The sequence below is a fragment of the Phacochoerus africanus genome, chromosome 3 (assembly GCF_016906955.1).
Source record: "Phacochoerus africanus isolate WHEZ1 chromosome 3, ROS_Pafr_v1, whole genome shotgun sequence".
Lineage (NCBI taxonomy): Eukaryota > Metazoa > Chordata > Mammalia > Artiodactyla > Suidae > Phacochoerus > Phacochoerus africanus.
This window is the reverse complement of record NC_062546.1, coordinates 158,649,024-158,665,262: the sequence shown is the minus strand read 5'-3', so window position 1 is coordinate 158,665,262 and position 16,239 is coordinate 158,649,024. Positions and strand designations below refer to the sequence as shown.

General features: G+C 35.4%; 1 protein-coding gene across 8 annotated transcripts in view; it reads right to left on the bottom strand.

Moving 5' to 3' along the window:
• Positions 1 to 16,239, bottom strand: part of GULP1 (GULP PTB domain containing engulfment adaptor 1) — a 260,159-nt gene that overhangs the window by 45,909 nt on the left and 198,011 nt on the right. For all 8 annotated transcript variants that reach the window (XM_047773038.1, XM_047773043.1, XM_047773040.1 and 5 more), the window contains one exon: positions 3,828 to 3,899. In XM_047773038.1, coding sequence (XP_047628994.1) covers positions 3,828 to 3,899 — 72 coding nt within the window. The remainder of the gene's footprint in view (positions 1 to 3,827; positions 3,900 to 16,239) is intronic.

Sequence of the window (16,239 nt, the reverse complement as noted above, 5' to 3'; positions counted from 1 at the left end):
CAAAGCAAGTCAGCTGCTTTCCATCTATGGGAACGCATCTGAACAAAGCCATTCCCATGGTTGGCTGCAGAAGCAGTCTAAGCTGGCTTCCTGGGTGCTGCTCTTTTCCAGAAACAGACAATGAGCAATAGCTCCTTTTCCACATCTGGACACCACCGTTCCTGTGACCTCTTTTACTTTCCAAAAAGTACATCACAAAACAACCACTAATATTAAACTTATCTGTTGAGTTATTTCTTTTCTGTCCCGAAAAAAAAGAAGGGAAGAAAGAATGGAAAAAATGAACAAAGGGAGGAAGTAGGGGCTAGAAGTAGAAAAAACATGGGAGGGAGGAAGGGAAGCAAGAGAATGAGAGAAAGAAAAGAAAGGAACATAAAATACCTTGGCCTACAGCTTGTGAAACCTTTTCCTCTGCTTCACATCAAGATAAAGTAATTGTGCTCAAAGAAGATTCAGAGGTCACCCAATCCAATCCTCCCATTTCAAAGGTGAGAAAGTAAGTCTCAAAGAAGTTATTTACTTGGATCATAATATGAATCTATAGCAATCAGGCCTAGAACCTAGTTTTGCTACCTACTAAATAACACTTTTCTTTTGCACAGCACATTTTCTGAGTTAGACAAAAAAAATTTCAGTTCTATTGTCATGTTTACCAAGGTTTTCACTGGTTACTGGCCTTGATTGTTGCATAGATATTGCAAAACATTTAAGCTTAAGGTTATACCTGTTCAATCTATATTTTAAATGGTTTAATATTCTCATTCCTGCCCTTATTTTTAAAATTTAAGATGACCATATTCTATAGTTTGCATGATCTACATTTCTTTTCCTACTTGGAGACCTCTCAACTGTGTTCCAAAACACTTCTAATTTACATTTTGAAGACACTTTCATTCTTATATTGTATTCTTTTTTCTCCCTATTTATTACTTGAATGTTAATGCTAAAGAGCCTTTTTGCAGTTTTATTTTCTATTTTTGCTCCACTGAATTTATCTTTTGGTCATCTAGATAGAGTGATTTAGATGACCAAAAAGCTTGAATACAATAGTCCAAAAAAAATAGTAAAAGGGGGTAAAACCTAAGAATTTTGGAGGTTACCTGGATACAACAAACAAATAAAAACAAGCCTTTATAACAGCAAATGATGTGGAAGGATGAACTATTACTTGAAATACATAAAGTTCTTTGTAATAATATGCTACTGGTAAGTGGAATAGTTTAAAGAATATTAAAGGGAATGCAATTGAATTTTAATTATCATGATCACACAATTTCTATTCCTTTCCCAAAAGACTTTAAAAAAGTGAAATCTAACTAATTATTAATGGAATATACTTATTAGGCAATAAAATTAATGAATTAATTCTAATCCTGTTGTATGAATAAAAATAACTCACTATTAAAAACAAAATTCATTACAATAACAATGGTATTACATATGTACAAGTTAAAAGGGCTTTTAAATGATCACTTTTTGAAAAATTTGGTATTTTCTTAAATGGTAGACTAAACATGCATAAGTGGTAGAAATTGTTGAACATGACTGAGAAATGGAAAAATATGTTGTTTGGAGAATATTGAATTTCTGAAAGTAAACACTTAACAAAATTATATTTATGAAAACTTTATAAATTCTCCACAAAATTATAGAAAAATAGTACTCAATAAAATAAATCAAAGTTTAAAATTCTTCTTGGAAAACAGTTAAGCATCATTAAACACAGAAGGATTAAAAATACATTACTGAAAATCTTGGAAGGTTTCTAACATCCTGTATTAGTCTTAAATTTTGAATTTTTCTTTAATGTCAGAAGCCAATATATTAACATTGCAAACTTTTAAAAAATTATTAAATATAAACATAATGTTACCTTATGTGGCAAATAAAATTACTGAACCATAGTGGATTTAAAAAGTAATCAGGAAACATATGTTTAAGAAAAATAAGCAGGAAATTAAAATGGGGGATGTGTCAAAACTGAATTAATAAGCAAATTTCTTTTTTTTTTTTAAGTAGAGCCATAGCACCATCTTCTGGCCATTTCTTCATGACAACAGAATTAAAGAGGAGCCAGGGTCTAAACTCTTAAATGTAAATACTTTTGCATACTCTTGAATTGTAGTATCTAACCTTTGACACAAATAAACCAGAAAATATTAAAATAAAAAGGCTTGCTTTCTTCACTTTCATTGGTTCATGAATCATTATCCTTAGATATACTTTCCTGATCTATAAAATTTTTGCAATCAACAGAGTACACACTGCTTATCAGATTAAGTATTCTGGAAGATACCTGAAAGACAAAAGCTGTTATCAACTGAGTATACATTTTTAAGCTATGCTGCATGACTTTTATCTTATTGAGTCACATACCCTTATTAATAGAGCACACTTCCAAATACGAAACTATATAAGAATTACATATAAAGTCTCACAAGAAATATACGAAAACTAGCCATTGTTTGGAAAGCATATCATCTGGAATATCTCTTTATATTTTATATAGTCATTATGTAATTGAATCCTTTTCGGTTTGGATTTAGATTTAATGAATAAAGAACCTTCTAGGTACACAGAAACATTAAGTGTAAATATCATTACTCTTTTATAAAACACTCTAATTGTAGTCAGGTTGGAATCATGGCCAGAATGTGCAACATTTTAAATATTTAAATAGAATCTTCCAAACATTGTCCATAAATTGTGAGACCTTTTAAATCCTCTATTAGTGCTTAAAATTATTTGCCAAACAAGTGCAAGCATGACTTATTGCCTAATGAAAGAAATGGTTAGGCTAGTCCCCTTTTTTTCCAAATGGGTGTGATACCATTTTGAGACCTTTTAGTACATTTACTTAAAAATAAGTAAAACATAAAATATATAAATTATTTTTAAAATATTAAAAATTAGGTAAAATTAGATAAAATATTTACATAAAAAATAGATACAAAAATTACCTACTTTTATTTCTTTGTCCAGAAAATAAGCCAACCCACATGAATTTTTTCTCAATTTAAACACTCAGTAAATTCCAGTTGATAAACATTCTCAAAGCAAAGTAATACTTTTTAGTGTCTATGACTTTGCCTGGCACCATTCCTCCTATGGAATAATTGCTAGGCACAGTCCTCCTATGGAATAATTAGATGATCCCTAACTGAATAGTTAGAGAAAGGCTGTTTCTCAAAATTTTTGATAGCAGCCACAGAGAATAACAATAAACTGTGTTAATAAATATTGCTATGTTAAATTTTCCTACTGAGATAAACATTAGAATTCCATTGACGGAGTTTTTCAAATCTTAATATCTCAGTGGGAACAATGTCTTTTGGGATGGAATGCAATCAGAAAAAAATGTAAAGGATGTGTGGCAGCTTTCATAAGATTTTCTCAGGAAACTTGGTAATAATATGTGGAGTTGCTTTAAATGTCCTTTTTTGCCCTTAGTCTCACAAGTTCCTCATATCTGCTCATGGACATGGCCAGATCCTTGTGCAGTTGTCCACTGGGACATCCTTAACATATAACGTCACTGCAAAATTCTGCTTTGGAATTACCTCTAGCTCTATACTTTCAATTGGTAGATATGATATTCTAAATATTAGAGACAGTTCTGTCATTATTGGTTTTTGAGTTAGAGCATGAGTCCAAATTATCCAAGCAAAGTAAAGGCAAGCTACTAAATGACACTTAGGAAATACTGCTGTTACATTTTTTTGTTGAGTATGGAACTTATACCTTAAAAAAACACAAAGAGTGTGCCACATTCAGAGAAGTAATCAAAGTTGAATACACTAGACATTTATTTGGAGGGCTTGACCTACCTTTAGTTTCCTTACAGCATCTCTCACAACTTCTGTTCCTTTGGGCTGCTCCACTTCTGTGCTTCCAAGAAACTGAAAATGGTCATTCGTGAGATATGCTTTACTATATCATACATTATTAAATCATTTTGAAATATAACATGGAATAATAGAATGATGTGATACTAATGTAAATTGAGGTCCTAAAAAAGTTATTAATTTACATTCTTTTATATTATATGAAAGTGTGAATATATTAATCACACACAGGAGTTCCCACTGTGCTCGGCCGTAACGAACTTGACTAGTATCCACGAGGATGCGGGTTCAATCCCTGGCCTTGCTCAATCCTTAAGGATCCCACCTTGCTTTGAGCTGTGAAAAAGACTCTGCATAGGTTTCAGACACAGCTTGGATCTGGTGTTGCTGTGGCTGTGGTGTAGGCCGGCGGCAGCTGCAGCTCTGATTAGACCCCTAGCCTGGGAACTTCCATATGTTGCAGGTATAGCCCTAAAAAGCAAAACAAAACAAAACAAAATACATACAATTCCTATTAATCAAAGTTTTTTTAAAACATACTTTTCCTGGAGTTCCCATCAGGGCGCAGCAGAAACGAATCTAACTAGGAACCCCTGGCTTTGCTCAGTGGGTTAAGGATCCAGTGTTGCCGTGAGCTGTGGTGTAGATTGCAGATGCGGCTCCGATCTGGTGTTGCTGTGGCATAGGCCAGTAGCTATAGCTCCGATTGGACCCCTAGCCTAGGAACCTCCATATGCCGTGGGTGAGGGGCTAAAAAGCAAAACAAACAAACAAACAAACAAACAAACAAACAAAAACCCTGTACTTTTCCTAAGTATTTTACTTGTAACTTTTTACTGAGTTCAAAAGAATAAGGATGATCTCAAATTTAAAACTGAAAACATATTAATTGAAAATTGTTCTCTGAAAATTTAAAGCATATAAATTTTTATGTTATTTAATTGTCAATAGTATATTTTGAGATATTAATGTGGTTTAGTACAATTTACAATGTCTTTGTTTTCCAATTAGGACATTCATATAACATGTAAAATTTAAAAATACACACTTTTTTTAATACCCGGTATATATCACCCACTAAAGCTATAAGCTAAAGAACATTAAAAAAATAAAACACACATGCTCTATAATTTTACTGTTTTAAAATATCATTGGAGGTTTTTAGTATCATGAAATGTTTATGACCAATTAGAACTGAAATACAGATATTTTATTTTATGGAATATTCCTATATAAATAGCAAATAATCATTAAATTCACTAGGCAGATATAATTTCCCAAAGACTTTTTTTCTTGTCACATACTACCAATTATGACACCAAAGTGAGTCATGAATTCATCACTTCTTATACAAATAGATATATGCATGAATATGTATTTGTATACACTTTGCATCAAATAATTGAGTAGAGTCTTTTTCATGTGTTAACTCACAAAACGGAAGAGAGAAAAATAGTAATATCAGGGTATCTTTTTAAAATCGCATTTTATTGCTTCTTGCATTCTTGAAAAACTAACAATGACAACAAAAGAAATTAGAGTTGTTTTTCAAAATGGGCTCTCTATAGTCGGTTAAAATGAACAATGTAGATTCTTTGGTCTAATAAGGGTAGGGCTAGGGAGTTCTATTTCTAAAAGCATCACAGGTGATTCCTGGTACTAAAGTCTAAGGTACAGACTGAGAAAATAGTAAGAGGTCAGGAGAATAGTGGAAGGTAGATAAAAATGGTGAGCTGGAAATACAGGCAATAACGCTGATCCCTTTCCGATGACCTCATGGAGAGAGAGTGAAGCCCAGAAGCATTAAGGCCAAAAAGATTCAGTCTTAAGATTTGATAAGGTACAACAGCTTCTTTTTGTTATATGAGCAAACTATGCCAAAACAACTGCTACCTCGTCTAGATGTAATATATCATTAGGCACTGGTTTGCCCCACTGTGACCTTAAGTTGGTTACCAGGCTTGCAAAAAAAGACCAAAATAAATGGACAAATTCTCAGCTTTTAGGCACTGAAAAACTGCTACTAAGATATGAGATGCTAAATCAATTCCTGACACCAATGGACCCATTACATTTCTTCTGTTTCAGGTCAAAGTATTCAACTTTGGCTGCATGATACAATCACATGGGAGCTTTAAACTTAGACCAGTGCCTGGGACTCTGGTTTAATTAGTCTGGGGAGGAGCCAGGGCATCTGTGTATTTTAAACCTCCCCAGATGATTTTAACATGCCACCAGATTTGAAAAGCACTGCTTCAGATCATCCAGAAAGGATAAAGGGTTCAAGTGACAGAAGGAGAGCTAACACAATAGACACTATTTAGTTCTGAGTAAATCCATAGAGCAAACTCCTGTTCTCAATGTCCTGAATTTATCATATCACGGAGAATTTCCCCATTGGTGGGTGGTCTAGTGTTAGTGGTACAGGGAGGCAAAAGCAGACCCTGTATTGATAAGTGATTCTTGAAGTACAAGAAAGAAGTATGTGATCTGTTGATAACAGACTGTAAGAGTTACTGGAAATATTTGTGGAAAGATATTCGTACATTGGCAGTAATGTCATGAGTCATTAGTGTTACATGTAAATAGGCCCATATGGGAAAATTATGGAAGAGCTCCAAGAACATTCTAAATGAATCAACTTCTTGTATGGCTCCAGGAACTTTTAATGCATTTCTTTCACACTGGCTTTAATTAAACTGTCTGAAAATAAAGCACAGGGAGAAGCCTTGAATGATGGTAAGAACTAAACTAAAAAGATATCTAATATGGACTTTGCCACCTAGATGTTCTATGTCCTGTTGGATGAATTGAATGGAAATACTTTAAAAAACTGAGGAGCAGATTATTCCTTATAATATTTCCTGCATTTTTAAGTTATAAAGGTCATGATACTTGGATTAAAAAGTTCATATTTTTATGCCTTCCGTGTCTGTATAAAGTATCTGCAAGACTCTTGAGTCTGATGCAGCATGCTGGAATAAACTCTAGGCTTAGAATCTGAAGATGTTAAGAAAGTCACAATCTCTGCCTTACTTGACTCTTAAAAAATAAGGATAAGATTATTCTTCTCCCTTATAAAATTGCTCTGCAGAGTAATTACAATAAGAGATGAGAAAAAAAAAAAAACAATCCTGTAAACTGCAAAGTGCTTTAAAATTATGAGGGAATGCCACTGTTTTATGTAATGACTGTTTCGGGAAGACACTAGAATTTAGTGTATACTGGTGGTGCCTGCTCAGCTTTCCTTGGACCCTCTTTATCACCACTGGGGCACATCCTCCAGTTTCCCCAGGCTTTGCTGGTAATGGCTCACACGCAAGACTTCAGAGGATTTCCCTTTAGGCAATGAGATAACCTTGCCAGTCTTGAGAGCTAGAAATGCCTGGAAGTTTTTTTGCTTCCCTCCATATCAACATTCCTGAGCCAGTGACTGGTGTGGAAGCACAGAGGCCTGGTCCTTTGCTTGAAAGTGGGGTAAACTCTAAGGCATAATATCATGATGCAGAGCTTCCCTTAGAATCAGGCTGAGGCTGGGGCTTTCTTCCCTGCTCTGTCCTGCTTGTTGCTCCTGGGGGCACTCCCTCAACAAATCACTTGCCCCTAAATCTTAGTCTCTGGGTGTAATTCTGGGAGAAACTGGCTTAACACACTGTTAAATGCTTAAACACTTCCACTCAGGGACATATAATCTAGTACACAAACTTACAAACACTGAAATACTCTTGTCATAAGTGCTCTCAAAAGGCTTGTACCCAGTACAGGTTAGACGTAGGACTTTAATTTTCATCTTTTCCCACTCTGCCTGGGGCCCAAAGAGTGAAAGAAAAAATGGAAGTGAATCAAGCCATGGCCAAGGGATTAATTCATCCCATCCCAACAGAGCTGTTAACTAGCTGGAAAAACACGGCCAGGGGAGTTGTGGAAATGCTCAGCCTGACTAAGAGCAGAGGTGAAGCACCCCACTGAAACAAAGAAAAAGAGCCAATGTCCACATGCAGAATTGAACACCCACTGGACCACTTTTCCAGCCTGTCTCCCAGGAGACTGGCTGTTAGCCCTCTAAGCCCCTAAAGACCAGGATTCTTCCCTAGGGCAAGTGCCTCCCCTCAAAGGACAACGCTTGCTGACCGCTGGGGTTTCTACATGAAATATATGGGCCACCTGAGCTGCTGCTACCGGCTGACAAGCCCAGGTACACAGAATTGCTAGCAAGCTTTTGAGTCAGGCTTCAACAGCAAAATGTATCACATATGTATGTATACTTGAGGAAAGCTATTCACACAAAAAAATAGGGAGAAAAACAAAGAAACAGGAACACAGTAGAGCAGAAAGGAATCAGAGAGAAAGCAGGGACAAAAAAAGATGACTAAAAATCCAAAGTCAATATAAATATATTTCATCCATGATAAAAACAGGATAATATAAAAAGCAGTATTTAGAGAACAACAAAGAACTCACCGAGAGTAAAAATATGATGCAGGCAACTTAAAAAGTAAAAAAGATATTAGAAGATAAAGTTGAGGAAATTCACCAGGAAGTACTTATTGGGTCCTTACTACTTATCAAGTACTATTTTAGGAATTGGAGATACAGCAGAAAAGGAAACAAAGCAAACTGCCTGCCCTTACAGATGTTACACCTTAGTGGAGGGAGCCAAACACAAGCAATGTTATATAAATAAGTGAATTATATATTACTTGAGAGAGAGAAAGAAGGAAGAGAGGAACAGAAGTGCAAAGCATGTGAGTGCATCTGTGAGTTAGGCCATTTCAAACAGAATGGGTGGAGACCTCACTGATAAAGTGAAGTGTAAACCAACCAAAAAGGCAGTGATGCATCTAGATGCATGAGGGAAGGCAAGTCAGGTCAAGGGAACAGAAAATGCAAAAGCCAGATACTTTAAAAGAAGATTAAAAATATATCTATTAGAGAATTGATCTAGGACAGCATTTTTCAAAATTTGGTCCCTGGAATAGTACTATCAGCATTATCTGAGAAGTTGTTATAAATAACAAATTCTACTGAATCAGAAAACTCCGGGGAGGGTCCAGCAATCTATTTTAATATCTTCCCCTGGAAATTCTGATGCAAGCTTCAATGTGAAAACCACTGTTCTAGGAGATCCAACATCCAAGCCAGATAGAGTTCTAGAAATAGGGAACTATAAAAACTGAAGGAAGAAAATTATGTAACACCTTTCCAGAAACAAAGATATGAAATTTCAGGCTAAAGGGCTCAAGATTACACCACTGTAATGAGTGAAAACATATAGACAAGCACAAGATATTAAGCTCATCATTAACACACTAAAGATAGAGAAAGCCCACGAAAGATCCCAGAGAGAAACAGAAAAAAACACACAGGACCAGGAATATGAATGACATCAGACTTTGTGTCAGCCACAATGGAAGAAATTCTAAGGAAGAAAAGATTTAGAGCCAAGTTTACTGATTACGAAGAGAGAAAAAATACACACAGAGATGTGGAAGGGACTAAAAATTTAAACTCCCCTGCCCTGGTTCTCTGTCACAAAAGTGGAGAGTGCATAAAATAAAGCAGAAGAAGCAATGGAACCCAGGAAACAGGGAGGAATGACAGAGGGTGTAGATAACCACTGCAAGTATGACAAGTCAAGGCATAGCAGTAGAGCAGGTTATCCAGGAATAAAGAAGAAAACAATGAGTTGCAAATGGTTGCTTCAGTGAGTGACAGCTGGGAGAAGAGCTGGGGGATGTTTTTCTTTTTCTTTCTAAGCCTCGGGGAGATATGACTGTTTAAAATGGACATGGACGAAGGTGGAGTTCCCGTCATGGTTCATCGGAAACAAATCTGACTAGTATCCATGAGGACGCAGATTTGATCCCCGGCCTCGCTCAGTGGGTTAAGAATCCACCTTGCCTGAGCTGTGGTGTCGATCACAGATATGGCTTGGATCTGGTGTTGCTGTGGCAATGGCATAGGCCAGCAGCTACAGCTCTGATTCAACCCTAGCCTGGAAATCTCCATATGTCACAGGTGTGGCCCTAAAAAGAAAAAAGAAAAAAAAAATGGATGATGAAATAGAAAATAAATTAAGCCCCCAAATGGTAACAAGTTAATATTGGACATGTACATTTATTCCTTAAAAAAAAAAAAACCCAAAACACTGAGTATTTACGAGTCAAGCATTTACTAAGTGCTGAGTATAAAACAAGGGGGAAATGTTACTGTTCTAGTGGAGTTTATATCCTAGTGAGTATACCTGTGTCTTGTACATATGTGTGTATCTGTCTGTCTATGTATGTATGTATGTATCTATCCATTCATCTATATTTCTATGTTCATGTCTAGATCACAGATATATCTTAGATGGCATAAGTTAAAATAACATAAATAATAGCATAGACTTTGCAAAGTGTAATACTTAAGACTGCGTGATCAAGAAAGTCTTCTCTAAAAAGGTGATGGTTTATTTTTTGTTTTTTTTTAATTTTTTTCCATTATAGCTGGACATGGAGAAAGGTGACGTTTTAATAGAGACTTGAATGAAAGGAAGAAATGAAACATGTACTCAAATATATTGAGTTCAAATTCCCCTGGTGAGTCAGCTAGGGAAGCAGACTCAACAGTAGCGTATTTCAAGTGAAGCTTAAAAAAGCAGAATTCTGGGTAGAAGGTGTGGGTTAGGGAGACCTTGGCACTGAGGTCTCAGTGGAAGGGCTGAGGAGTGCCAGAATCACGGGGACCCCACTTAGCTGCCATGTTGCAGAGGGAGATGAAAGAGAATAATGCCGCAAACAATAATGTTTAATGTTCAGGAAAATAGCAAGGAAAATAAAGAAAGTTAGATCCTTAATATTAGTTGAGAAGTAACATATTATCTGCTGTATCACAAACAAAGGCTGTCACAGTCATCATTCATTGATTGCAGCCACCTTCAAGCAGGTGAGCCCTGAAGGAACTCAGGAAGGAAACAAAGAATACCTGCATCAGACTTGCAGCCACTCCTGGACAGTGCACCCTGAAGAAACTCAGGATGTGAAAACATAGGATACTGGCCCGAGATAACTGAGGTGCATATCAAAGGAAAGATTTCAGCGGGCCCAGACCTTGCGTGTTCTCATACAGAAAAGCAAAAGTGCTAAATTCCTTGAGAGATCTAGTTGTCTTCTGTTAACAGTAATCTTTTATTCCTACTGGCTGCCCTTTGTTACAAAACTCCTATATGTTCTAGCTCCCCACCATGCCTCCTCTGAACAGTTTTCTCAGTTTTTTTTTTGTTTTTTTGTTTTTTTTTTGTCTTTTTGTCTTTTCTAGGGCCACTCCCGCAGCATATGGAGGTTCCCAGGCTAGGGGTCTAATTGGAGCTGTAGATGCCAGCCTTCTCCAGAACCACAGCAACGCCAGATCCAAGCCACGTCTGTGACCTACACTACAGCTCACGGCAACAGCAGATCCTTAACCCACTGAGCAAGGCCGGGGATCAAACCCACAACCTCATGTGTTGCAAGACATGTTTCCCTGAAAACTCCATCTTGTCCTTCTTTACTTTATCCCATCTTCTTGTCTTACTTTATCCCATCTTCCTTCTTGGAAAAACAGTTGCAGTGCTGGTAAATGACTTAAGCTTAAGAGCAAAGACCTAAAGGCATAAGTGACTTAAGCTTAAGAACTGTTATGTGCCTAGAGGTCAGAGTAAGAGCTTAACCCTTTACCACCTAAGTGGCTTTCTAAATAGTAAAAGAACTTATATAATAGTAAACAAACCCTGTATCATCCACCCATAGCCACTCCTCACTTGATCTCACAATAAAAGCAGTGTGGTTTCTTGAGGCAGGGCGCTCTTGGTCCCTGAGACCTTGAGTCCCCCGCGCTCTTGGTCCCTGAGACCTTGAGTCCCCCAGCTCCCACCTTTACTTAAGATAAATGTCTCTGTGTCTTGTTTTATGTTAACTATATTTCCTTAAGTTCCACAGCACCCGTTCTTCAGCCCCATCCTGCTGAGCTGGCCCTGGCACTCATGGTTCCTAGTCAGATTCGTTAACCATTGAGCCACGATGGGAACTCCTCTCACAGTCACTTTAGATGATGCCTCCCGTTTTGCCCCAAATAAAACATAACTCTCAACTTTTAGGAAAAGTCCACAAATAATTAGGATTTTCAGATTAGCAAATAAAATTATAGGATGCTGCTGGTGGTGGGAGTGTAAAATGTGACAGCCACTCTGGACGATAGTTTGGTAGTTTCTCTGAAATCTAAACATGCCCTTATCATAAGATACAGTGACCACACTTTTTGGTATTTATCCCAGAGATGAAAACTTATATTCCTGCAAATATTTTTGTGAATGTTGTTTACAACAGATCTATTTGTAATAGTCAAATGTCAGAAACAGCCCAAATGTTCTTCAGTGAGTAGATGGTTAAACCAACTGTGGTACATCCATACCATGGAACACTACTCAGCAATACAATTGAATGAATTATTGTTATACACACAACCTGGATGGATATTAAGGGAAGTATGCTGAATAAAAGATAATCGATTTAAATTTTTTTTCTTTTCTACTATGGATTTAATCAAAATAAAAAGCATAGGAAAAAATTATATTCTCTTAGAACACAGGACATTGGTATTGGTAATACAAAACTAAGCAAAAATAATTGCTTTTATGTTTTTGGCAACTTTATGTCTTAGCTCCTCCATGTGGTAGAAAGTAATGATGAGAAAGAGTATAACATATAAGACTGTTTTGCTTTGTACATGCAGCAATTTTTCAGTGTGGCAAAAGAGCGAAAGAAAGTTATGTGTTCCGTGGCTAGTGATAACGCTGAGTGCTATTTCCCTTACTCTAAGTATTCCAGATTTTATCAATTATTTTTCTTTACGGTATCAAATACACAACATTCTTTTCAACACTTTTTTTATGTGATCAGGCACTAGACTTCACATAAGTACAAGTGTGTATCTTGCACAAGTGTGTGCCTGTGCTTTGAAATTTACAATAAATTTTTCCTGTTTACTCATGAATAAACATGTATATTTTAATAGTGATGTAGGTTCACTATAGAAAGTTTAGAAACTACAGAAAAAAGTATCAAGGAAAATAAGCATCAATTTATTTTTCATAATCAAAGGTTAATTATCATTGAAAATTTAATATATATACTAAATTTACTACAATAAAACTAATCAGCCAATGCCAGTACTAGGCAACCCTACAAAAACAAACAAAACCTCTTAATTGACTGTGATTGATTCACTTATTGGGCATTATTATGTGTGTATATACTTAAATTTTGGCTACTAGTTGAATTATAAATAGGATTGAAGATTATGGAGTTCCCTCTGTAGCTCAGTGGGTTAAGAATCCAACTGCAACAGCTAGGGTCACTGCATAGGCATGGATTAGATTCCGGGTTAAAGGATCCACAGCTGTGGTGTAGGTAGCTGCATCTTGGATTCGATTCCTGACCTGGGAACTTCCATATTCCATGGGTACAGCCGTTAAAAAAAAAAAAAAAAAAAAAAAAGAACAGTTGAAGCTTAAAACACTGACTATGACTTCTAAATAATATGAACAGATGGGAAAGCTATAAAACACAAAGGGAACATTTAAAATATATTAATTTGTGAAAAATGATAGTGACCTAAAAATGTATTGTGTATTCTTAGTTTACATATTGAAAGGTATAACAAAATAGAATATATTTTCCTCAGATTTTACAAACTACAGAATACCTTTGGAAAACAGTCAATAAAAACTTTGACAAATACAGAGCAATTAAAAAAAATTTTCCCTACCCCCAAGAGCAAATTTTTTATACTATAAAGCTAACTACATATGCCACGCCAATATTCCAACCTATTTATCTCTTTGCTCAGTGCATTTGGATACTTAGAAGATTACTAACAATGGGTATTTTAGAAGCTTCAGTCTGTTGAAATTAAAAACATAAAATATCATCAGGGAGTTTCTTTTGTGGCTCAGGGGGTTAAGACCCAACATCCCTGTGAGGATGTGGGCTTGATCCGGGGCCTTGCTCAGTGGATCAAGGATCCCGTGTTGCTATGAGTTGTGGTGTAGGTTGCAAATTCGGCTTGGATGCGGTGGCATAGGCTGCAGCCGCAACTCCGATTTAGCCCCTAGCCCAGGAACTTCCATGTGACACAGGTGCGGCTATTAAAAAAAAAAAAAAATCATCAAAATCACTATTATATAAAAATACTTTTTAGGCTTTAAAAATCAGAATGCTAGAAAGATGTTTCGTGTTTGACTTAATATTTTCCAAAACCCCCACAACTATCTTTCAATTAATTAAAATCACACAGGCTTTTCTTTTAAATTGGTCTCATGATGTCTGCAGTCATTTCTTCCAGTTATTTCACTGTATTCCATTATGCCTACAATAAGCATTCTGCAAAAACATCTGTGAAAGTTTGAGAATTTCTCCTTCATTTTCAACTATTACTTGAAATAGATTTTTTTTTTCATTTGTAAGACTGAATAGTTTGTTTTATGACTTGCTTCTTTGCCAGTAGAGAGCAGTGTTGGACATTGCATGGACCCAATTATTACATCTGCTTTGCTTGCTTTCTCAAATGTTTTTAGAATCACTATAAATATGAATAATGTAGGTTTCTTAAAAATAAATGCCAGATAAACAATTAAAATAATTAACTTGAGTTACTAAGTCTAATTGCTATGAAATCTGACACTAACATAAGAAAGAGCTAATTTATGTTTTGTTTATATCAAATTCAAAATAAGCCAGTTGTTATGTAGATAATACATTCTCTATATAATTATTTTAAAGTATTAAAGGAAAATAACTTTCATTTTTTACCACATAAAAGCTTTATCTAAAATCAAAGCTAATAAATAACCTACTGGGAGCATAATAACCAATGGATATTCTAACTATAGAAAAAAAAAAAGAAGAGTATGTCTCTATCTCTGTAACTAAGGGGCTAATTTTCTTTGTATTAACTTGACTGCATATGTGTGAAAAAACAAAAAACAAGTACTTAAACCTTCTAGCTACTCAACTGCATCCTGTAGATAAGCCATATAGGAGTAAGCCAATTTTATTTTATAGTCTTTATTTGGCTGACTTGCCATGTCACAGTGCCAAGCAATACAGGAAAAATCATTTTTCAAAAGCACATCATAATAGTCAATTGCTAAAGAAAGGTCAGAATCAATCAAATTTAAACCTATTACTTAATCATCAAAACCATAATCCTAAAAAATAAAATAAAATAGATCTGCCAAAAAAGAAAGGTTATACTTTTAAACTAAACACTCTGAAGGTTATCCTTTAGAAGAGGAGCAGAATTTAATAGAAAATTTTAAAAATACTGGGGTCAATATTTAAAAGTCTACATTTTACATTTGATTTGATATTTATTCTCATTTTATCATAGTAACTTTCTATTAACATATCTTATCTTACTCTGCATGAATACAGAGTGTATTATTTTAACAGGTTCTGGCTTTTAAAGTTTCTAAGTTTAAACCAAAATAAACCTATTTGCTATAAACGAGGAACTGTGCTTATTGCCCACTGTGGAAGGGTCTCTAAAATAGAGTTTCCAGTCACATGATCGCAATAAGAGGTAGTGAGTTTTTGTTCTGTCCTAGAGGCCCCTCTCTTGTCAAACTTCCTTCACATCTGAGGAGTGAAGGGCAGGGCAGGGCATTCACCTGTGTTGTAATAAACAGAAGTGTTAACAAAAATAAACAGCAACTTAGAAGAAAACAAAAGCATGGGTTTTGGATCCAGACATGGTTTATAACCCATTTTCTCATTCGAGAACCACTGGATTGTGAACTGTGAAGATTTATTCAACTCTCATTAATTTATAGAAAATATAAACTGAGGACCATGAAGGTGAAGTGACTTCGCAAGGTCACAAAGCTTTCAGTAGCTGAATTAGGGCTAAGACTCTAGCTTTCCTAATTTTCAGACACACACTTTTTATTTTTGCTATCTTAAATAAAACAGAAATAGAATGAAAGACAATATAGTATACTGGGTATATATTACCCATTTATGCCATATCCACTAGGCTTATTAAGTTTTTTGTTGTATGTTCTTTCTACTGTGAGATATGTGTAAAATCTAAAAAAGTCAAATGAATATTTGGTTGTCTTTACAGTTAGGTAACCTGAGTTTCCTCTACCAGTTATTTTTCTGAGCCTCTCAGAGCCTCAGTTTCCTTATTCATAAAATGGGGATAACACATAGTGGTTTTTGTGAGAATTAAATAAGAAAACATAACCAGCGGCAGAGTGAATATTCACTGAATTTATGATTAGAAATTAAAATGCAATGATAAAATAAAATCACAGCAAGAAAATTTAAAAAGCCAACCCGTCCATATCAGATTATGAAGTAAGCAAGAAAAA